This window comes from Pseudorca crassidens, chromosome 16 (genome assembly GCF_039906515.1).
Source record: "Pseudorca crassidens isolate mPseCra1 chromosome 16, mPseCra1.hap1, whole genome shotgun sequence".
In the NCBI taxonomy this organism is placed as follows: Eukaryota; Metazoa; Chordata; class Mammalia; order Artiodactyla; family Delphinidae; genus Pseudorca; species Pseudorca crassidens.
Window position 1 is genome coordinate 15,877,278 of NC_090311.1, and position 23,106 is coordinate 15,900,383.

General features: G+C 42.8%; 1 protein-coding gene across 11 annotated transcripts in view; it reads left to right on the forward strand.

The window, feature by feature from the left end:
- Positions 1-23,106, forward strand: part of ABLIM1 (actin binding LIM protein 1) — a 312,026-nt gene that overhangs the window by 262,661 nt on the left and 26,259 nt on the right. For 9 of the 11 annotated variants that reach the window (XM_067709328.1, XM_067709325.1, XM_067709326.1 and 6 more), the window contains exons 7-12: positions 485-572; positions 4,357-4,415; positions 7,296-7,379; positions 16,587-16,664; positions 17,707-17,862; positions 21,031-21,066. In XM_067709328.1, coding sequence (XP_067565429.1) covers positions 485-572; positions 4,357-4,415; positions 7,296-7,379; positions 16,587-16,664; positions 17,707-17,862; positions 21,031-21,066 — 501 coding nt within the window. The remainder of the gene's footprint in view (positions 1-484; positions 573-4,356; positions 4,416-7,295; positions 7,380-16,586; positions 16,665-17,706; positions 17,863-21,030; positions 21,067-23,106) is intronic. The other 2 variants (XM_067709329.1, XM_067709335.1) reach the window with 1 other exon arrangement.

The window sequence follows — 23,106 nt, forward strand, 5'->3', positions numbered from 1 at the left end:
ATTTTCAGACTGTTTAGCTAGGAAAGCAAGAACCTGCTAAATAGTATCCTTTCTTTTTATTGCTCTAGTACAAACCAACACTGGCCTCCAACATCAGTTTGGATGTTAATGTTTTTGAGGTGGGCTTGTTTGGGAGATGGCGTGGACTCATCTCAGGCACATGCTGTATAACTGGCAACCGTCCAGGAGAGCCCAAGCTGAGAGACAACTGGATGCCAGAAACCCCAAGAGGCAAGGCAGCCTCACATAGCAGGCACAAGTAGCTGGTCTTTGAACCCCTCCCAGATCCAGTGGGATCAGCTCCAGCTTCTAGGGCTGTTGGTATAGGAAGTTTGGTCAATTGGACAGTTATTTTTCCTGCCTTAGCTTCTTCTCTTTTCCTCCAAATTCCCACATCCAGAAAAGAGGCTGTAATAGACTAAAGTAATAGACTAAAATATAGACTAAATATAGACTAAAATATTTCCTACCTCTCCTCTTGCAGGCAGGTGACAAACATTACCACCCTAGCTGTGCACGATGCAGCAGATGCAACCAGATGTTCACAGAAGGAGAGGAAATGTATCTTCAAGGTAAGGTGGACTCAAGAATCCAGTAAGTTCTCCCCACCTGGGGAAAGAAAACCTCGCTATGTTTGTTTTCAGAGAAGGAGGCATTTTTTTAGCTGCAGGGCTACGTGGATCCAGAATGAATGTAGCCAAATGTTACCTCATCTGTTAGTATTAAGCAGCCAAGCAATTGACATCCTGGCAGTGAGCCCCTGAGACTGTTAACAGAGGAGTGCGTTGCTTCTGGGTGAATGAATTGGACTTGATGTTTGCTGCTACGGAGGTTAGGCCAGAGTGAGAATCAGTGCCCCCGCCTCCCACCCAGTCCCCAGGGATATGCTTGGGAAACAAAAGATCAAAAGAGGGAAAGCATTTCTAGAAATGTTACACATTGGATGGCTACTTTGTCTTTTCTCACTTCACTGTCCTGGGGAAAGGATTTTGGGGGGCCTCCCAGGCTGCTCTTATCCAGGCTTTCAGGAAGAAGAAAATCCCATATTTGGTGAATTGCATCACAGATGTACTTCATCCCATTAAGATGACATAGCTGTCATAGTGTAAGAGAGAGGGACAGAGAGTGAGAGAACACACCCAAAGTCCCTGACAGAGAAATTGAGAAGTTTCTGGTGTCAAGGAAGGGCTCATTACCAGAGGGCCATTCAATTATTTTTTTTTAATGAAAATAATTTTGAGAAAATTTCTCAGTGTACAGCTGTGATTAGCTTTTGTCTCCTCTAAAATTCTGAAGCTGCTCAGAGAGCTTTAGGGGAGGATTCTCCTCCAGTCAAACAGCACCATCTGTGCAAGCGTTTTACTAATTTTAGCGGGAAAAAGAGTCATTAAATAGACGAGGGCTTATCAGTAAAATTAGCAAGAACCACGAGAGCTGTTGCTTATTCAGTTTTGCTAATTACTGGGTCTCATCGGCCTTTACATGTCATTTCTTCCTCTCTCTCTGCATGTAACAGTATGTGTAGTTTTTTTTGGTTTTTTGTGTTTTTTTTTTTACAAATGTGTAGTTTTAATGAATGGTTTGCTTTGGTCTCAATTTTTGTTTTTATGCAACTAAGAAAAGTCTTTGGAAACGATCCTTGAGTATTAGAGCAAAACTTTGGCTACTCTCCCCTTAAAAATGCTGGCTATATGAGAAACTGACAACCCAGACATCCTTTCAGCTTGGCTACTCTCCCCTTAAAAATGCTGGCTATATGAGAAACTGACAACCCAGACATCCTTTCAGCTTTAGAAGGATCTCTCTGAAAACTTTTGATTAAAGATCTCACTGGGGCTTCCCTGGTGGCGCAGTGGTTGAGAGTCCGCCTGCCGATGCAGGGGACGCGGGTTCGTGCCCCGGTTCGGGAAGATCCCACGTGCCGCGGAGCGGCTGGGCCCGTGAGCCATGGCCGCTGAGCCTGCGCGTCCGGAGCCTGTGCTCCGCAACGGGAGAGGCCACAGCAGTGAGAGGCCCGCGTACCGCAAAAAAAAAAAAAAAGATCTCACTGAATTTTAAAGGGCCCAATAAGAGCAAGTGAGAAGCACCAAATCCGTGGTCTCACGTGTGCTTTATATGACGCATTTCCCCTGAGGACAGGCTGTGAATCCATGAGAGCAATAGGCAGGTGTCAGTTTACATTTTCAGCATAGAGCAGATTTATTCTTCAGTTGGTCTCCAGGCTCTGTTTTAGATCTGAGTGTGTCAATTACAGCACCCACAATCAAAGTCCCAAGAGTACCTGTCACCCCTGTGTCTGCTGAGAACCAAGACTCAGGGTTGTGTCTGGGTGCAGCTCTGCACGTTCACATGGTCCTGGAAGCTCAATAGAGAGGGTGATTTCAGGCTGTGCAGGAGTGCAGTACATTCATACTACAAATAAACAACTCAGTTTGGACTACATTCAGAATTTGGGGATTGTTGTGAATCTCTCCTGGAGCTGGGCTTCTGTGTTCTTTGCCTGCCCTCTTGGCACGTCCTTGAAGAATGAGCAGTTGCATCCTCCCCATCCTCCCCAGCATCAGATGTTCTCTCTGGCTCCCATTCCCTGTGTGTCTGACCTCTGGAGAACCATGTGACACCGTGTGCACACCCGGGATTCAGGGCCAGGACGCCCGCTCAGTAGAACCTCCACAGCGCACGCAGCTCCTGGACCCGGCCCTGACCCCCGGCCCTTGGCTCTCCATGTTAAGACGATTTCTTGTGCTTTGTAGCCAGCCTCAGAGTAAACGCTAGTGCTGAATGGACTGTGTGTCTGCCTGGTTTGGGTTTGTTTAATTTTTTTTTTTTTTTTTTTGGCCCTGGGTTAAGCAAGATAGAAATTACTGCTAAATAGGGATTAAAGTATAATTCTGATATAAAATTAATTTAATAGTATTAATTTAATTTAATAGTATTTTAGTCATTAATTTAATAGTATTAATTAATTTAATAGTATTTTAGTTCAGTGGTGTGAAATAATTCGAGAGTTATTCTAATTTGATACTTTTCAAGTACACACACAGATCGCTGCTTGAAGGGAGAAAGATTTCAACAATGAAATGTAGACAGTCTAATATTCATACTGAGATTCTTATTAAGTTTATATCATTTACTTACTGCTTTCCACTTAGTAACTTTTTCAAATTTTTTTACCTTTTTATTTTATGTTGGAGTGTAGTTGATTAACAATGTGTTAGTTTCAGGTATAGAACAAAGTGATTCAGTTATACATATATATGTATCTATTCTTTTTCAAATTCTTTTCCCAATTAGGTTGTTACAGAGTATTGCACAGAGTTCCCTGTGCAATACAGTAGGTCCTTGTTGGCTGTCCACTTTAAATCTAGCAGTGTTGGACACGTCAACCCCAAACTCCCAAACAATCCCTCCCCCACCTCCCTTCCCCCTCGTGACCGTAAGTTCGTTCTCTAAGTTTATGAGTCTTCAACTTAGTAACTTTATTCGCTTAGGTCTTTTTAAGTCCCTCTTCAAGTTCTTCTGCCCATTCCCACATTTGAACATACCCTTATATGAACATATAAGACTTACATATAGGCCTTAGCCATAAATTACATAGATTGTCTATCTAGGCGTAAAATAATCATATAGGCAGACATTTGATTCTTATAAGAAAAGAGCTTTTGATTGGATATAAGTGTTTTGCTTAGTTCTTTGGTACTGGTACCATCTAAGAAAGTGCTTTACACTCCTGTAAAGTGAGGCATTAACCCAGGAACAGAAGATGACACTGAATTAGTGCCTTCATTAGTTTAAAAGTGAAGACCTTTTGCAGTTAATTAAAAGGTTAAAAGTTAAAGGAAACCTTGTGGATTTGTAATGTAACTTTCAATCTTTCTGCTAGTTAGATTGGTCTCCTGTGTCTGTTGGATCAACAAAAAATTCAGTGAGTTTTGCTTCTGGTTATAGGCGATCTGGTTTGACTTTATTGCCCTCATCTAAGTTGCTTGGTTGTTTTGATGTTATATAAGCATGGCTTATGGCTTATATTTCTGAAATTAAATGCAGCTGTTGCTAAGCACACAGACATTACTTTTAAAGGATAATGATACAGTTTAAAAACAAAAACAAAAACAAAAACCACCACCCAGTCAAGAACAGTCTCTTTCATCAAGACACTCTTGTGCCCAATTAGTGGTCTCTGTGGTCTAGGATTATGACTGTTATAGAACAAGTTCAGACCAGATGTGGAAAACTCCCCTGGAGTTTAAACTGTCATGATTCACTTGGGCACAGGGCCACTCTCAGAAGTTCTGTCTAACGGGACTCTGGCTGCTTTCCATTTCCTTTATTCTTAGCCATGCATTGTCTTTCCAGGTTCTACCGTTTGGCATCCCGACTGTAAGCAATCCACCAAGACCGAGGAAAAACTGCGGGTAAGGAAGGCACTAGTGCCACGATGCCAGGTGTACGTGCTGGGCACTGTGTTTATAGTCACTAATTTTGGGGACTGGAGTTTGGGTGAAAGTACTTTGTTATAACTTTTTTTTTTTTCCTCTATAGCAGACTAAGTGGAAAGGCCATTTGGCCAAAAAAGCAGGTTCCCTCCTACCTTAAATCAATGGTGGATTTTGTTCCAAATGCTTGTGTTGGACAAAATAAGCCTTGCCTCATAAGTCAGGTTCTTAGGAAAGCATTCAAGGGAAAAGTCAGACCTGACAGATGTGAACAAATGTTTCATCAAGTTCTAGGTCCAACATCTGGTGACCTCATCACCGGGCTTTTTTTGTACTTTGTCCATAATATCACTCCAGCCCAAACTCTGAGGCCATTGCTCAGCTCTTTCTACGTTTGATTGGCCTCTCAAATCCAAATTCACTGAGTGGCCTCCATCTCCAGAAGCTGATGACTTGTCAGATAAAACCTTTGGGGAAAATCATGATGAGCCCAGACGTGTCAATGTAAACAGGTATTCTTGATTGTTTTTGTAACTTAAACTTTAGGTAGCATCAGAATGTTTTTGTAACTCCCTAGAACATGGACCGCTCGGGCAAGAGGATAGATTCTCTTTATCTCTCACTTCTTTTATCGTTCTTTCCTTTTTTTTTTTTTTTAATCTCTCACTTCTAAAGCCTTCCCCTGGTCTTACTCAATTCTCAGATCACCTCCAGGTGACAATATTTCATCTGTTTAAAAAGCAAAGAGCTGTACACAGTTGCAAGGCCATGATCATAATCTGTATCTTACTCAGATGCCCCCCAGTTTTTCACTTGGGCTGTGAAGTATTTTTCAGAGCAATAATCAGACTGGACCCCAGTCTACACTCCCTCAGTTTAGCTACCTTACTGGTACCCTTGGAAAAACTGGAGGTTGACTAGGTCACCTGGTGCCTCAGGGAAAAGAATGGTCTGAATTTGTTTTGAAAGCCAGACTCTAGAAGACTCTAGGATGTGGTATCATTTCTTCTTGACCTGCCATTAGCAGACGTAAAGAACAACGTATGTAACCCCAGCAGCTGCATAGCTGCTGCATCCGTGTGGCCCCATCACTAATGTGTCACTTGTGAAGGGGTGACTTGGCTTCAGAGAAATGATTTTCAGTGAGACCCATTTTTTTTGGGCCTGCCACCCTGGGAATGACAGCTCTTGTTTTCATTTTCCAGTATCTTTCCTTTATTCTCAGCAAAGCCCAGGTCTGCCCAGCAGCTTTATTTCCTTTGCTTTTTTTTCTGCTTCAGCTGGCATCTGTAAGATCAGATGGAGATATTTTTCCATTTGCTTTGAAAGCAGGTTGTCATTATAAAATACTAGAACATTGAAGAAGAGGTTAAAGAACATTAAAGACAGTAAGAGGCGACTTACTGTCACTTTTATCATAAGAATTTAAAATTCACAGCATAGCTTGTGGATGCTGCCCCAAAACCTCCCAAGTAGCTAGTGGTCGACACTGTCTTTACAGTGTTGCTTCAGTTTCTTGAATAATCATTTTCACTTCATCCCTGATGAAGTGTTTTGGGAGATGGAGAGAGGAATACTAACGTGGCCAGACTGAATGGAATGTGTCTTTCCTCTATAAGGATTGCTTGAATTTGCAGATTGTGTTACTAAAATGATTTTTTTTTTTTAAATCAACACTTTTTTTTTTTTTGTGTTACGCGGGCCTCTCACCGTTGTGGCCTCTCCTGTTGCGGAGCACAGGCTCTGGACGTGCAGGCTCAGCGGCCATGGCTCACGGGCCCAGCCGCTCTGTGGCATGTGGGATCTTCCCGGACCGGGGCACGAACCCACGTCCCCTGCATCGGCAGGCGGACTCTCAACCACTGCGCCACCAGGGAAGCCCTAAAAATCAACACTCTTGATCGCATCTTGATGGAACTCTATGGATAAGATTATGAAAACAGCTAGTGAGATACTTCCACTCATTCTGGCCAAGAGGACCTGTTGATTTTTTTTCCTTTAGTGAAACTTTCTAGAGAATTCCAAAGCTCTTCTCCTAAAGCCAACATTTACCACTTGGGAGGTCAGCCCAGCCCTCAGCTCACTCACCCAGAAAGAAGGAGGATGATGCACCTCCGAGGAAAGAGGTTCTGATGTGGCCCACGTGGGGTACTGGATGACGCTGGTGGGATTTAAAAGAGGCTAGATTTTTGAAGAAGGAATAAATCTTGTGCTCTCTTAAGGGTGTGTCTCCAGATGACAGTCTTGAGCCAGGATTTCCAGGCCTTTTACTGGGTGTCACATCAGTGCAGTTACTATAGCAAAATGAAAATGTTTTTAAGAATCTTTTGGCAACCCCACTGAGTAATCCACGTTCTTGGTACTTAAAGAATTTGTGGGGCTTTTGTAATAACAGATTCTTAAGAACATCTCTCAGTGGCTTCATTGGCTTCTCACTCTTCATATATCAGAATATTTAAGCCAGAATAAATGGAAAGGAACGATGGTGGGTTGGAACATAGGTAAACATACTGTAACTTGAAGACCAGTTAGGGAATTCCCTGGAGATCCAGTTGTTAGGACTCCGCGCTTTCACTGCCAAGCGTGTAGGTTCAATCCCTAGTCGGAGAACTGGATCCTGCAAGCGGCACGGCGCAGCCAAAAAAAAAGAAAGAAAGAAAAAAAAAAAGACCAGTTACTATGCTTTCAAACATGGACCCCAAACACACACACACACACACACACACACACACAACTAAAGTGATGTCACTTGTCACTTATCAGATTAGTTTTCCTGAAGGTTTTTTTCTGGTTTTGATAGTGTTTCTGAATCGAGGCTGTTTCATTGTTCATTCTTCCCTTTTTCATGTTTCATGGCAGCCACGAAACATCCGTCGTTCTCCATCTGATTTCTTTTATCCCAAAAGTCTGATTCGACGCACAGGATGGTCCCCGTCTCTGCAGGTTGGCTCTGTGTCTGGGCTGAGGCTGGGAGCCACTGTCCTGGGCCCCAGGCTTCTGTCGCTTTTCCTCCCCTTGCTGCTTTCCCCACATAACTTCCGGGCTCCTGCAGAGGCAGATGCTTTTCTCACCCCACGGAGTGCATCTCACATTCTGATTCGGGCTGTTTTCTTCTCTGGACAATGTTTTCATTTAGAGCCGTGACTAAAGCATTGTCTTCAGTACAGCGAGCACATTGGAAGCTACCCTTTTGGTCCTATGCTCACACATTTGTTTGTTGATCAAATATTTGCTAAGTACCCGGGTATAGTAAGGAAGAAAAGACAGGTAAATAATTATAGAATGATAGAGAAATGTATCACAGGATGTGGATCATAAAGATCAAGGAAGTTCAGATGAGGGAAGGGGGTCAAGGGGCACTTCCTAGGAGAAGTGGTCTTTGAGTTGAGTTATGGAGGCTGAATGGGATTTGAACATGTAGAGATGATGAGAAAGGGGTGGGCCTGGTGAAGAGAACGGCAGGAGCGGGGAGCTGGGGAAATGCAGTGCTTCGGGAGGGAGAGGTTTGGCTCCAGGAAGGAGTAGCGAAGTGGGAAAGGAAACAAATAAAACCAGGCACCAGCTCTGCAAGAGGCTGGGGGATTGACTTACACTTTCAGTGGCTCTCCCTAAGAATCCCCATGAAGTAGCTATCCTGATTCCCATCTTACAGATGGAGAGACGGAGGCCCATCATAGTTAACGAACTTGCCCAGAGTTATCCCAGCGGTAAGTGGAAGAGCTGGGATTGGAACCCAGGTCTCTCTGAGCCTATAACTCATCTTCTTTCCACTGTCCTACAAGAGGAGAGTAAGAGAGAAACCTGGGAAGGCAAAAAGAGGACAACATGAAATACTGGCGAAGTTTGATAGTGTAGAAGGAGGAGATGGTGTTTCAAGGCAGCACCACCTGCCCAGAGCATCCTACAGGAACAGGGAAGGTACTCAGCTTGCTCTCCAGATGAGCAGCAAAGCAGGGGAGGATGTTCCCTGCACACACCTGACCTTCTTTCGGGGTCTCTTAGAATCAGTTGAAACCTTGGCCTGGTAAATTACGAGTGACTTTCCACAATCCTATCTTTGTCCAGAGGAAACCCATTTGACAACTCAGGGTTGCAACACAGCTCCTTAGTCCAGGCTTGTGCCTGCGCCTGTTTTCTCTGCCTGCCAGAACTGTCCTACAGCCCAGGAGAGTTTGGGTTTGGATCTACTTTTATTAAAACTTCACCTTCTTTCTTTAAATGATTTGAAAAGTAGTTAGAAGTACAGAGTTTCAGAGTAGAAAGGAACGTTTTAGATATCAACCTGCTAAGTTTCTTCATCTATAGAATGAAGTCAGCCCAAGGCTACGCAGGTCATAAACAGCAAAGGCTCCAGGCCTCGAGTGCATGGTGTTGGCCCGTGATGCTGGGTTACATCCAACATGTATATGTCATATGATCTTCATCTATCTTAAAGCTTTAGCTCCAGTGGCAGGGTTTCACGTACAGCAGACTTATAGTGTCATGAATCCAGAGGAAGAACCAAAGATGGTCCCCACTGAAGTGAGGGCTCAGAATTAGTACCTACTTGGCAGGAAGTTGCTTTTTCAACAGCTTTTGGGGTTTTCCCTGAAAGTATACTTTATAACTCAAATAGTGTTTTATGTTGGTAGCCTAAGGCTATCGCCAAGTGATTCATTTTCATAACTTGAAGAAAAATACCATCAACTGTGATCATTTTTGGTCTTCTCCAGACCGTTAAGTCTAAGAGACATGGAGCATCTTGAGAAGTGGTGGGGGGAGAGAGAGAGAGAGGCTGGGGCGGGGGGGTCTGTCTTGAAAAAGCCTTCTCTCTTCCTATCCTGTTGTTCAAAAGGGACATCTGATTCCCATTATTCAGCCTTAAATATCAGTGCGGTCAACTGTAGCCCCATCACAGAAAGGTGCCAACAGCTTGGGACCCGGCAGAGAGAACAGGCTATTTGACAAGGTCTTGCTTCACCCGTTGGCCCCTGAGGAACAGCTCACGAGAACGTTCGAGAAGCCTGAAAACGCCAAAGCAATTCTCAAGCCACCCAGCTATTTTGATCTTTTAAATATTGTGGCCTACACAGCCGCTCGTTTCACCAGATAATGTCAAGCAGCTTTAGTTGTTAGGTGAACTGTACACCTTGCAGGGACAGTCAACATTCCACGCCCCTGAAATAAGCCTGGTTTTATTGTGGAGGAAAGTCATTTTATTATTTATATTCTGAAATCTCCCCTTCTTTCCTCTTGCTGAATTATAGGTACAGAGAACGGTGAAAATAGAATCCCCTAAGAAAAACATATTCTGGTTTTGCTTACGTGGAAGAGTTTTATAGGAATAGCAGATTTTGTCTGTAGGTAAAAGTTGGTACTGACCATTTATAATTCCTGTTGTAATGCACTATAAACAAAGCACACGAGATTCCCAGGACCAAGTCTGTAATATTCTGGAATGGATCACTTGCTTACATTCTAAAAAGGGGCTTCTGTGTTGTGCCTTTGGAGGCTGAAGTATGAATGGCTGCCTTCCAAAAGGGGCATGAGTGTTTTTCTTCTGAAACTAACATTCACTATATTATAACGTATGCACTTGCAAACCCATAATATACCCAACAAATACCATGTGTATATTTCTACAAAGGAACTAATTAGAGGCTTTAAGTATGTCTAGAACAAGGAAATAATGCTGTTATTGTTTTATTAATGTTGCTACCATACATACCACTTTGTTCCCAGCTTTCACTCTGTTTGAAAGTTTTATTCTTTTTGGTCTGTCTTTACAATGCATCAGAATGTATGGGTGTTAAGATTTATCCTGCAAAGACAGTGGGGACTCTTGGCCATAGTAAAGGCTGATGGCCGTTGTGCACCTGGCTCTAGAGAAGGAGATGTGTGCCCGTGAGTGCCTCCTGCTTCCTCACAAACAAATTTCTTTTTCCAAAAGGAGTTCCTGGGAATCCCCTGGTGGTCCAGTGGTTAGGACTCTGTGCTTTTACTGCCTAGGGTGTGGGTTCTGTCCCTGGTCGGGGAACTAAGATCCCACAAGCCATGCAGCACAGCCAAAAATAAAACAACAAACAAACAAAAACAGAAAAAGAACCAAAAGGAGTTCCTTTTTTGACTTAGCAGTGAACATTCAGTATATGCAGATTTTTAAAAATATTCCTTCTTCTGCAGCTGTTATCACCACCTTGTCTGGTGAACTTCAGCAAAAACCCAAGGCAGGTACTGTCAGCCTTAGCAGCACTTTGTATAAGGTGTTAGTCACCTTATATCGGTAGTTGTCCCGTAGGTGTTTGTATGATCTCTCCGATCTGGGTGCCAGTTGCCTGTAGCTCTCTCCCTTCTTAGAGCATGGCTTTGGATGAATGCAGATTAGATGAACGTAGTTGTTGCACCCCTGCTTCTGCTGAATGGGGGGAGGGCAGGGGCAGCAGAGGGCTCTCCAGCTCTCCCCTTCTAAGAAGGGACCAAGTGTGCATGGTGGCCCGTGATTGGAAATAATCGGAAAATGTCACTTCTCTGGTTAATCTCCCGGCAAAGCTCTGGTAAGTGTTTTTTAATGGTGAACATTTGAAGAAGGTTGAGAGCTGGGGTGGAAGCATAAAATGGTCTCTTCGATGTAATTTTCATTCTGTGACTGTGCCTCCTGCAGGGTAGAACAGGTGGACAAAGTGAAGGCGTAAGGGAAAATATCAAGTGAAAGGTAGTTAGAGGGTTTTTTTAAAAAGTTTCATACAGAAAACAAAAAGACTTGCATTTTCAAGCACCTGCTATTAGTGATCAAATGCCATTTGTTTTCTCTTTACTGTTGAAATGAACTACTAGTCAGGTGAGACCTCTCTTTGTTGATTTATTTTTTTCCTTTGAGGAAAATAAAAAGCCTTTTTGAAATCAAAAGTAAGTATGTGAAGGTGTGCTGGAGAAATCAATGTAGATTTAGACCTCTTCCTCATGAGCGATTGAGTGAGGACAGCCACATACAACTACAAGGTTCTTTCTGAAGGATCCTTGCCTCTTGTTACCAAAATAAGGATTAAATGATTTGCCTGATCTTGTTGGCAAAATACACTGAAAGATCACAGCCAGTCTATAATCCTTCCTATATCTACCTTGCTTTTTCCACCCTTCCCTCTACCTTTTTATTTTCCTCCAAAGATGGCATCAAAAGAAAGAACTGAACTTTTCCAACTGTGCTTTCAAGTTCTTTTTTTCTGTTAAGGCATGAAGGAAAAAGTGATTAAAGGAGAGTAAGTAAATAGCATCTGCTTTAACAGCTTAACCACAGATCCTTGTTGCTTTTTCTCTGTAGAACAGAAGTGGGCATACCTTTGGGGATACAAATTTGAAATTATCTTCATTTATAATATTGGCAAGAGGGTATCCATCATAGCTCTCCTAGGGAATTCCAGAAACAAAGGCTGTTGGCCCATTTGGGTTCTTGATTTAATTTGATGAATCACTGTTGTTAACTTGGATACCTGAATAGGTTAAAATAGTAATTTAGGTTAAATAATTGCACATAAGGATCATGTGGAAATATGGATCTTCTGTAACTTTGTTACAGTTCAAAGAGGTGACGCTAGAATTAAGTTAATGATAAAGAAGAAACTGTCAGTGGGATTTGAAAGAGGGAAAACATGTCAGTTGTTGCTTTCGAGGTTAAGATGAGTTTTAATTTGACTGTGTGGATATGAGCAGCTGTGTTGGAAGACAGCTCTGTGCCTTTTGAAGATGAAGGCCATCAGAGACCTTCAGCAAGTTATGTATTAATTAGAGGGAAAATACAGCTAGAAGAAGAAAAGGGTGCATTATTGATAAACAAGACGTTCATTTAAAATTCAGCATGTTTCTCTTCTTTCTTATTCTAAAATACATCTCAAATTACACTGGCATTTAGGTCTTAACATTTGGATTTCTTTTGTCATATGAGGTAATATTAAGATTTGGCTTTTTTTAATTAACACTTTAAAACACATAAAAAAATAAAATGCAACATGCTTACAAGTCTAGATGTTTAGACTTGAAAGGTAAAATTCTAAATATTTAAGATTCAAACTCCAAAATTAATAGTCCAGCTTTTAAAAGTAATTTTACGATCTTCATAAGGGAGAGCTCTAACCTCTGCTGGTTGAACAAATACACTTTGGGAGCCATTAGGGAGTGTGGCAAAAAGCAGGCATCCCTGTGTACCATTTAAGCTTGGAGCACAGTTCAAGAGGCAGCGAACCAGGAACTATACTGGCAGGTCAGACAGGCCTGTGCAACTCGTTGCCATCTGTCATGGAAGGGCATTAGTAACTACAGCCAAGACGTAAGCAGGAAGTCATCTTGGAAGGATATAGATTCACTCCATGGAGTTCTCAAGAAGGGGAAGGACATTTGTCAGCTCCAGGTGGGGCTGCTGCCCCCCCCCATGTGCTGAGATAGTTAACATACGTGAGTTCCAGGGTATGGGAAGGCCTCCACAGGTGGTAGGAAAGTCTGGTCTGTGGAGCTCACATCTGAAAGGACTGTCCTATGATGAGGAGCAAAACAGAGGCAGTGCTGCCTTTCACTATTTGAGATGAACTGGCTGAGAACTCCAGTCTAATGTCAAGTGTCTGGAAAATGCTGGGTCTTTGCCATGTGCTGGGCAAGGTGCTTGAAGCTTTATATGTCTTGTCTCATTTATCCCTAGGAACTAGGGGTTGTAAGTACCCTCTCCTCCATTCTATAAGTAGAGAAGTTGAAGCTCAAGGAAGTTCAAAGAAAAAAAAAAATGAGAGAAAGGAAAGAGACACTCATGTAATGTCACACAACTAGGAGAGCCAGTGTGTGAGCCAAGGTATTTGACTCCAAAACCAGCCTTTTAACCCCACTAGATTATACTCTACAGAAGTGTGTTTTATCCCATTATTTCATTTTAAACAGGAAAATAAAGACCATTGTAAGAAAATAGGCAAGCAAGAATAACCCACAAACAAGATGCCTACGGAAGTAAAGTTTACAGTAAGGTTAGGAGGTCAGGAGGAAGCAAAAGCAAACGGTGGCAAATGCAGTGAAAGAAAGCAGATTCTGAACCTCCGAGAGATACTGTAAGCGTTTCTCCAATACTCTAAGTAGCCTGAAGATGCACGGGGCAGAGTGCATCTAACGAGAGCCAGAGCAGTAGTGGATTCGGTGAACATCAGCTTGACTTCGCAAACTGACTATGAAACTCTAAAATCTTTATTTTGGAATCAGAGAATCCAGGACAGTTGTGCGCAAATTGGAGGTGACTGTGATCTGAACACCTCTGAAGAATCAGATGGGACTTGACAAGAATTCAGATTGTCGGATAACTTAAAACCTTTAGCCCTACAATATTAACAGGGTAAAATGCTTCAGAGAAAGCCTGTGCCGCTCACAGAATACTCTATCCAGTGAAGAAGGAAAGGAGAGAGACTGAGCTGGGACAGGTTGCTTCAGCCAAGAGACCTTTTCCTTCCACGAAGTTCTCCATCCCTGGAAGGGAGCACCCAGGGCCCCTTTCTGACCTGTGCTCACGTTCGTCCCCAACTACGTTCCTATCAGCTCGCACAGTACGCCAGAGAACAAAACACTTCAGAGCCGTCCCCAGGTGCATCATTACAGGAAAGACAGAAAGGATCCCTGGCCCACATTTGACAAAAATTAGGATGAGTAACATGGGAGAGGCCCCAAAGCTCTGTATGCACTTTAGCTATTCACGCAGTGTCCTCACTGCTTTTAATGAAAACAGACCTTGTTGTTGTCATAGCAACACCAGCAACCGAAGATGTTGGACTGTCCTAGGGTGCACCCTCTCCCACCCCACCCTAACACCGAGCTATTGCAGGCTTCTTAGAAGCTTGTAAGTGGCAGCAAAAACATTTTCAGTTAGCAGGCACTCTTTTCTGCCAGTTCATCTCAATATTTTTCTTTTACTTTCACCTCCTTCGTCCCAAAGCCATGTTGATGAGAAATAAACGGCCACACACGCCTTACGACATGGGCAGAAAATTTAGCGCAGGGATTAAGAGCTTGGGCTCTGCCTCTAAAGTGTCTGGTTTCAAATCCTGACACTTGCCTACCTGTGTGTGACTTTTCACTCATCTATAAAATAATGATGTCAGCGGTACCTACTTCCTGGGGTTACTGAGAAGATTAAGTGAGCGCCTGCCTGGGGAGCGCTTAGCACAGGGCCTGCTACATAGGAAGTGGGCAATACATGTTTACTGCTATTAATATTCTTATGTTGTTACATAAGAGGTTTCATTTTTATATTGAGTTTGGCAAATGTTAGATCCTGGCCACTTGAAGCTGAAGGACGACCTGTAGTTAATGATTATCCCGCAGAGATGGTTATCAGCTCAGCTTTCTGAAGGGCTGGCGTCTCTTTTTAAAGGAGGGCTGCACTTTGGTGGTGTCACTTCTATATTTTGATTGGGAAATGGGTCCGGGAGTTGGGCTTTTTGAGTCGTGTTATTATGTGAATCCTTTCTTTTTCATTATACTCAGATCTGAGGATTTTCTCATATTGAGATATGCCTGTGATGGGAAAATTGTCACTTGAGGAGGAAAGTGCTTGTATGAGGCAGGTCTGGGGGGTGGGGCAGGGATGGAAGTGTCGAGCCTGGCACACCTCCACTGTACCCCGTGTGCTTTCTCCTACCCCCTCCACCCTCCTGTCTCAGAGATACCAGGGACACTGGCGAGAGCCACGGACCCCAGCCCCCTCGTGAATTCTTACTGTCAGGGCAAGTCTAATCACTGCCTGCCTCTGGTTGGCCAGGCGGGTTTGCTTTCCTTGTTTCAGATGTGAGTTCCATAGTGATGCAACATCCTTGCTTTTAGGAGGGTTTTTCTGACTCAGTTAGACTCATATTTAAGGTACCAAATATCAGTAGAAACAGTACCAAAGAGGGAAAGTCCTATTCCTAACGTAGCTCTATAAATTGTCTTCTCCAAGAAATAGCTGTGCGGAGGGGAGCAAATCTTCCAAGACCAGGCCTTTGGGTTTCTTTGCACAGCTTTCCAGAACATACCAAGCAGAGGAGGGGGGCAGTTAATCTCAACTCATGCCTTTTCTCCCTGCTCCCATCTCACTCTCAGGGTTCTCCAGCCTCTATTACAAAGTCTACTTTCTTATACCTTCCCCAGCAGCCGACCACTAACCTTACCTCAGTGACCTTCCATATGGTAAGGCTCAAAACGTGCAACTGACATGAGTCAAGTATCCACAAACTGAGGATTTGTTTACAAATAATAAATTCTAGCTCATTCCCGCAACAAATATTTATGCCTTCTCTGTACCTGTGTAAAACATCGGGCACATACAGTGGAGAGAAAATAAACCCTCTGAGAGCAGAGGTCATAACTAAAGGTAGTGAGGGAGATTAACGTGATGATGAAACCAACAAATACAGAATTATACATTTTATTCATGAAGAAAAAAAACAAGAATGATACTGTGAGAGAAAATAACAAGGTCACCAACTCTGGAGTGAAAGATCAGGGAAGGCTTCTTTGAGGAGGTGATATTTAAGCCAGGACTGAAGGAGGAAAAAAAATCAACCAAGTAAAATTGGGGATCAGAGCATTTGGGGCAGAGGAAGCAGCAAGGATAAGGACCCTGAGACAGTGACATGTACCATGTTCTATGAGTGACAGTGGGTAGTGAGTGATGGGAAGGAAGGCAGGGACAAAATCCCGAGGCCCTGGGAGCTGTGATTTCATTCTCTGTGGACCCTGAAGCCAAAAGCAGGATAGTGACAATCCCAGTTGTATTCTTCAAAGATCTCTCTGGCCACTGGGTGCCAAGTGGATTTGAAGAGGGAGAGAATGAAGGCAGGAAACCCAGAGGAGAGGCCATTGCAGGAGTCCAGACCAGCAGAGGTGGTGACTGGGGCCGGGATTGTGGCCATGGAGACGGAATGTGCTTGACCATGTCCCCTTGTACGGGACAAGGAGAAAAAGAAAAGCCCCGAAATGCATTTTCAAGGCTGATTGTACAACTAGTTCTCATTTGCCTTTCTTTCTATGTTCTATTTTCCCATATTCAGAAAAGTTACACCTCTTTCTCATTTTAACCAGCTTAAGTCTTTAGGAAAGTGTAGGGACTTAGGCCAGTCTTGATTCTGAAGCCATGGTCTGAAATCTTACAAGTCACTCTTTATTTTACAGCCTACCAGGACTTCTTCCGAGAGCATTTATTCTAGACCAGGCTCCAGTATCCCTGGGTCCCCAGGTCATACTATCTATGTAAGTATCTACTTCTGGAAGAGACACTTCCGGACCAGGGGTGGTAGCAGCTGGTAAGCATGGACTGGATAATCCAAAAGTGAATAATTCAAAATGATTTTTATGTCTGTTATGAGATCCAGTTTTCATTCTTGTAGATCAGCCACCTCAATCCCATTTTCCTCCACGTGATCAAGTGTTCATGTGAATGTGACCATCGGTACAGAGTGAACGAGTAGATGACCATTGGTACAGAGTGAACGATTAGTTGATCTGTAAAGTGCAGTGATACGATGCAGGACTTAAAAAATTGTTGTACCTAACTTGCATATAGATATTTGGGGATTGATTATACATTTTACAATGCTGATACTGAGTGTCTTTAAATTCTGCCACAGAGGTCTTTAAATATTTAGTTTATTAAATATTCAGTTCTTGTTTTAGCCATCTGGGAGGATTTTTTTGGCCATCTGTTTGAGCTTTTCCTTCTCTGTAATAAATTTAGGAAATTATCCTGAAGGTTTACAGGCTTCTCTACTTGATGAATTCTACATAGACTTCTTCCTAAGCTTTTGGTGACTTTTTTGAAAATGTGATTAATATTGGTATAAATTGGTATAAATCAAAGTATAGTTGATTTACAGTGTTGTGTTCATTTCTACTGTACAGTAAAGTAATTCAGTTATACATATATATACATTCTTTTTCATATTCTTTGCCATTATGGTTTATCACAGGATATCGAATATAGTTTCCTGTGCTGTACAGTAGGACCTTGTTGTTTATTCATTCTATGTATAACAGTTTGCATCTGCTAATCCCAAACTCCCAATTCTTCCCGCCCCCAACTGCCCTCCTCCTAGGCAACCACAGGTGTGTTCTCTATGTCTGCGAGTATTAAACAGGCAACTTTATAAAGAGTATGGCCGTGTTAAGCAAAGTGTTTTGGGTTTTGTTTATTTTTAAGGTTTTCACTTTTTAAACAAGACATGAGATGCGCTAACCATAGTTCCCCGAAGATGAGACGGCAAAGTGATTTTTTCTTTCTGTTTAACTTTGGCAGGCAAAAGTGGACAATGAAATCCTGGATTACAAGGATTTAGCAGCCATTCCCAAGGTCAAGGCAATTTATGACATTGAACGTCCAGATCTTATTACCTATGAGCCTTTCTACTCTTCGGGCTATGATGACAAACAGGAGAGGCAGAGCCTGGGAGAGGTAATACATTCCCAGAAGTTGTGAGTGGTACAACTTATTTCTCTTTGGCACATGTATAAAAACTACTGACTGGAATCAGAATAAATGAGAGGGTCCTTTTGGTTGCCCACTGTTTGCAGGCTTCTGTACCAGGTGATCTGAGGTAGTCAAAAACCTATCACACCTTCCCTGCCCTTGGAGAGGTATGGAGAGGTAGGGAAGCAGACCAGCCACAGCAAACGGCAGTGCAGGATGAGTACGCATCAGTACCAGGTTGTAGGATAGCAGAGCCGGCATGCTGGGAAGGAAGCCGAAGTTGTCAGGGGAGACTCTGTGAGCTGGGCAGAGGGAGTAAGGGAGGGATAGTGCTCGGTGCAGGGGGGGGGGGATGGGGTGGGGAATGGGGTCTTGGTTTGGGGCAAAGCTGAAGTACATTCATGGGGATCATGAGAGAGATCACAGCCCCTAAATTTTGACAGCTGCAGTTTTTAGCATCATAAGATACAATATGCAAGAAAAGACAAAGTAGAGAGAATTGGGCCATGGTATAGGACCGTGGTATGAGCTAGGCTTCTGGAATCAAGTTACCTGGGCTTAACCCAGGAAGTCCACATGCTGGTTGTGTGACTTTGACCATGAGACAACCATTCTGATCCTAGTTTTTTTGTCTGTAAAACAGATAATGACAGAATCTGCCTCATGGGGCGTTAGTGAGGATAAAACAAGCTGTCTATTAAAGATTAATTATCTATATATCTAGATAATTTATCATCTATTAAAGCTAATCTACATTAACTAATTATTAAAGCAATTAGCAGAGAGCCAGACTCGTGGTGAATGTTCAGAAAATGGCAGCTACCACTGTTGTCTTTACCTGTCTTCTTGGGGCTTATTAATACTCTCCCAACATTAATGGTCCACAGGCTGGAGCTCAGCCTCAGCCCCTAGTGACCCTCCCCTCTCTTTCCCCTAGGTCTCATGGGCTCTGGTCTGTTTCCCCTGGCCTATTCAACTCACTCTAAATTTTTCCCCTTTTGTTTTTTAAATTGGAATCATCTACAGAATGATTTGAGTCCACTCAGAGAGGTGTTTCCCAAGTAGTGGACCAAAATCAGTCATTCAACCAAGGCTAAAACCAATAATTGTAACATCACAGTGCTTTAAGATCTTAGATGAAGAAAGTTCGTGAAAACGTGGCAATTCTGTTTATTCTCAATAATGTATGTATAATATTTATTGTTTTATAATCATGTCTGTATTTTTAATTACACACACACACACACACACACACACACACACAATATTCTGGAGCATAGCTCTGCATTGAAATGGTCCTTTGGGCAGGAAGTGGTGTCTGTTTTCATGTAGTGCCACCTAGTGGTCATGCCCCTGTAACTGCATCTGCGGCCCCTCTCAAGAGCAGGCTGATTGGTCTGGGGGGTTCAATTGCATTTGGGTGGCAGAGCTTCAGAGAGGATAAGGGGCAAAGGAAGGTTCCTGAGCAGAGTGCATAGGGGCTGGTCCTTGAGCAAGTGTATGAGAATTTCCTAGGGTTCGAGTCACACAAGCAAGGGGAGGTGAGTTGCTTTTTGGTGTTCTGGGCCCAAAAGTTTGAGCTTTGAAGTGAAAGTTTCTGGGTTTGGAACCAGACTGATTTTTCCTCTCCCTATGACTTTGGAAAAATTACATATTTCAGTCTCCTTATCTGTAAATTCAAGATAATGGTAATACCTACCTTAGAGGTTTTTTGTAAGGATTAAATGAAATATTTAGATTACAACAATACCTGGCACGTAATAAGTACTCAGCAAGAATGCTGGCTGCCATCATAATCAGCACTGTTACCATCATAGCCTAGAATGAGGCCTGTGGGTTTCTCTGAGCGTAAAGTGTGGATGCAAGGAGGCCCTCTGGTCAGCCGTATTCGCGAGCTCTTCCCCAATGCATGGATCTTGCAACTTAGACAAGTTTGCAAGCTATTTAGTTATTTATTCCTTTAATTATTAACACTTCTTCCAGAGAATCCATCTACTGCCATTTTAGAAACCTGGAGGAGTAAGCTTGAAGTTCTGTGTAGCCATCTGTGCCTCCAGAAAGCCGATCAAACCAGACCATGGGGCTCAAGGAAGTCTGGAGTGCAAGAGAGCCAGCAGCTTCTTGTAAATTTGGAACAAAAGGGCAAATTCCGAAACAGAAATCCACCACTGGCCTGTTCTTCAGAATGCTTTGTTTGCATTTCATTTCTATTTGAAAGCTTTCTGCATTTTAATCATAAACATTTCGGTCATTCATTTAGGAAATATTTGTTGAGCACCTAATATGTGCCAAGAGCTGCTCCAGTCGCTGGGAATACTTGGTTGTAAATGAATGGAGTCCTTGCCCTCATGGAGCTTGCAGTGTAATGTGGGAGACATAATAAACAGACAGATACATAACATAATTTTAGAGGGTGATGGAGCTGTGAGGGAAAATGAAGCTGAGTAAGGAGAAAGCATGCCGGGGCCGGGTTGCTACTCTAAGCAGGAGGCTCACGGAAGTTACTGTGTGGTAGTGCATTTGAGTAGAGACCTCACTGAGGATGGGGAGTGAGCCCTGCAGGTGTCTGAGAGGAAAGCACTGCTGGCAGCGGGTGCAGCAAGTGCAAAGTCCCTGAGGTGAGAGAGGGGTTGGTCTGCTGACTGCCCTGAGGAAGCCTGTGTGCCTGGAAAGATGAAAGCCAGAAGGTGAATGGTGTTGAGGTTGGCAAGGCCACTGGGGAGGATGCCACGGACCTGGTCATCATAACATATCAGGTGATTACTGTGGTTATAATTTAGTCCACAACTGTGTTTACCAAACTGTGTGTTTCAGTAGACACTGTAACTCATAGTAGTAAACAGCATAGTTTGAGCATATAGGGGAAGTAGTTCCAATTTCTCTAAGTTAATCACCTAAAGCATCACAACATATTTCCAAAACCCCTGCGTCTTAAGCAGAGACATGTGCCCTAGTCTCGTGGGAGCTTTGTCCTTGTGTACCTGTCTGAGCCCCGCTCTCAACTTGCTGAATCAGAAGACGGGGAATGGGCAGAGGTGCTGGCATGTGCAGCTTGAATAATGTGTCCAGGGGATTCTGATAAGCAACTCTAATTAAAACTGAAAATGAGCTAACAATAAACGTTGTGACTTTAATTCTCTTTTATTCTTCTAGTCTCCAAGGACTTTGTCTCCTACTCCATCAGCAGAAGTAAGTACCATTTTTGGAAGTTGTAATGGGTGGAGTTGGGGAGTTACTTGGACCATATTCCTAGACTCACATTTTTGCAAAAGGACAGAAAACCCGTGTACAAGATTATGATGAATGTAGGATTCCTTACATGTAAGATATGACTGTAAGACCCAGAAGTAAATTTCTTTCTAAATGGAGACTAGGGAATACAACCAGCCTTACCGTGCACCTCTGAGTGGTAGGAAAGAGAGTGGAGAATGGGGACCACTTGTCCCAATGTTGGTCTCTCTCCTCTCATCTGTAATTGATCGATCTGAATCCTAACCTACTGATTATCTGAAATGGCCAGCAGTGGTCATGGTGTTTCTATCAGCAGAGCCATCTTCATGGGAGGCCACTTCTCTTAGTCTAAAATCAAGAGTCTTGACCCCCCTCTCAGGGTAGACGGACCTTATAGTGGCTTTTATCAAGTCCACCAGGCTGGCTGTTCCCTCGGGAATAACCTCCTGCGTATCTGGATCACGTAGAGCTGTCAGTGATGGTTCCATAGTGAGCCACGGGTCCCCTATCAACCCAAACATGCTCTTCCCCTCTGCAGCACCCAGCACCAAAGACAGAGCCCCCAAATTAGTGACGCTCCCAAAACCCATTTTATTAAACGTTCTTCGGGAAGCTGATGATACTGTTCTATACTATACACACTATACCCCGATCCCAGGAGTGTCTTGGTTTTGCTGTCACCCACAGTGACAGAGGTGCTTGGTGACCAGAGGTCTTAGAGACACTTTCTGTTGTCCCAGCATAATTTTGCCCTTGGAGGGTGGCCTAAGCTCAGACCACCTCAAATCTGAGCATGGTCCAGGTCTAACCCAGCACTTTCATTTAAGCTATTACAGGTAGTAATAATCAAGGGATTGTTTGTTCAGTGTGCTTCTTATTATTTTGTATTTCCTTATGTATCCAGTGAGCAAACTCCTCAGGGGTTAGGTCTACCCCCTTCTAAAAATAATAATAATAATTAATAAATAAAATCAGTTGTCTTGTCTTAAAGCTAAGTAACTGTCTGGATAGTCTATATAAAACTGGCCTGATCTTAGGTAATCACTATAATCTCTGTAGTATTGTGGTTTATGACCGAGTGCTATGAATAACTAATTTCTATGAATATTCTGATCGTTTTCAACTGAAGTTATGAAGAATTAATTTCTATTATTGATGACTTGTCAATAATAGAAATAGTAATAATAGGTTGAGGCACATTATTGGGGGAATTTTGTTTTGTTGCTGTTTTAATTTATTGTTACAGCCACAACTAGGATAAAATCAAAGTTTTTTTGCCTCTTGCTCTCAAATTGCGCACGTCCATAGTTTTTGAGGTTTTAATTTAGTCCTTTTTCATGCATTCTTTCAAACTTTTATTTTTCTTGTGCTAGTAGAAACTTCATAGGGCCACAAATTCCTAAAATGTAAAACGTTCCTTGTACTCTTCTAATTCTTTTAAAGTTTTATGTTATGTTTGTGTGTGTATGATTTTTTTTATACTTTATACCTACAATATTCTTTTCTAGACTTGGACATGGTGACAGACTGGTGGTGCTATTGTATTCCATTAAATTGATATGCCATAACCTAATTATTTCCCGGTTTTGTTGAGCACATAATACAAAGTTTTGTCTTTATAAATGGTGGCATTATAAATGTCTGAGGAAATTTTTCCACTTAAAGATCGTTGAAAAAATTTTTTTTTTCTTTTTGGAATTTGCTTCCTAAAGTAGAAGTAGAATTACTGGAGTTGAGGCCACCACAGGCTTGTTCTCCAGGAAAATCGATGTAAAACATCACCAGATCAACAGCATGGATGGTGTGGGTTGGTGGTTGGATCCAGGGATGAGATGAGAGTCAGGAGGCTGGTTCTGAAGCAGGCTCCACCTGCACACGGGTCTCTTACCTGCGTGGAACCTTCTGAAACATTCTGCATTTGTGAAGAAGGGAGGTGATACCGTGTGTCTACCTTCTTTATGATGCGGATCTGATGATACAACCTATGTGAACAGACTT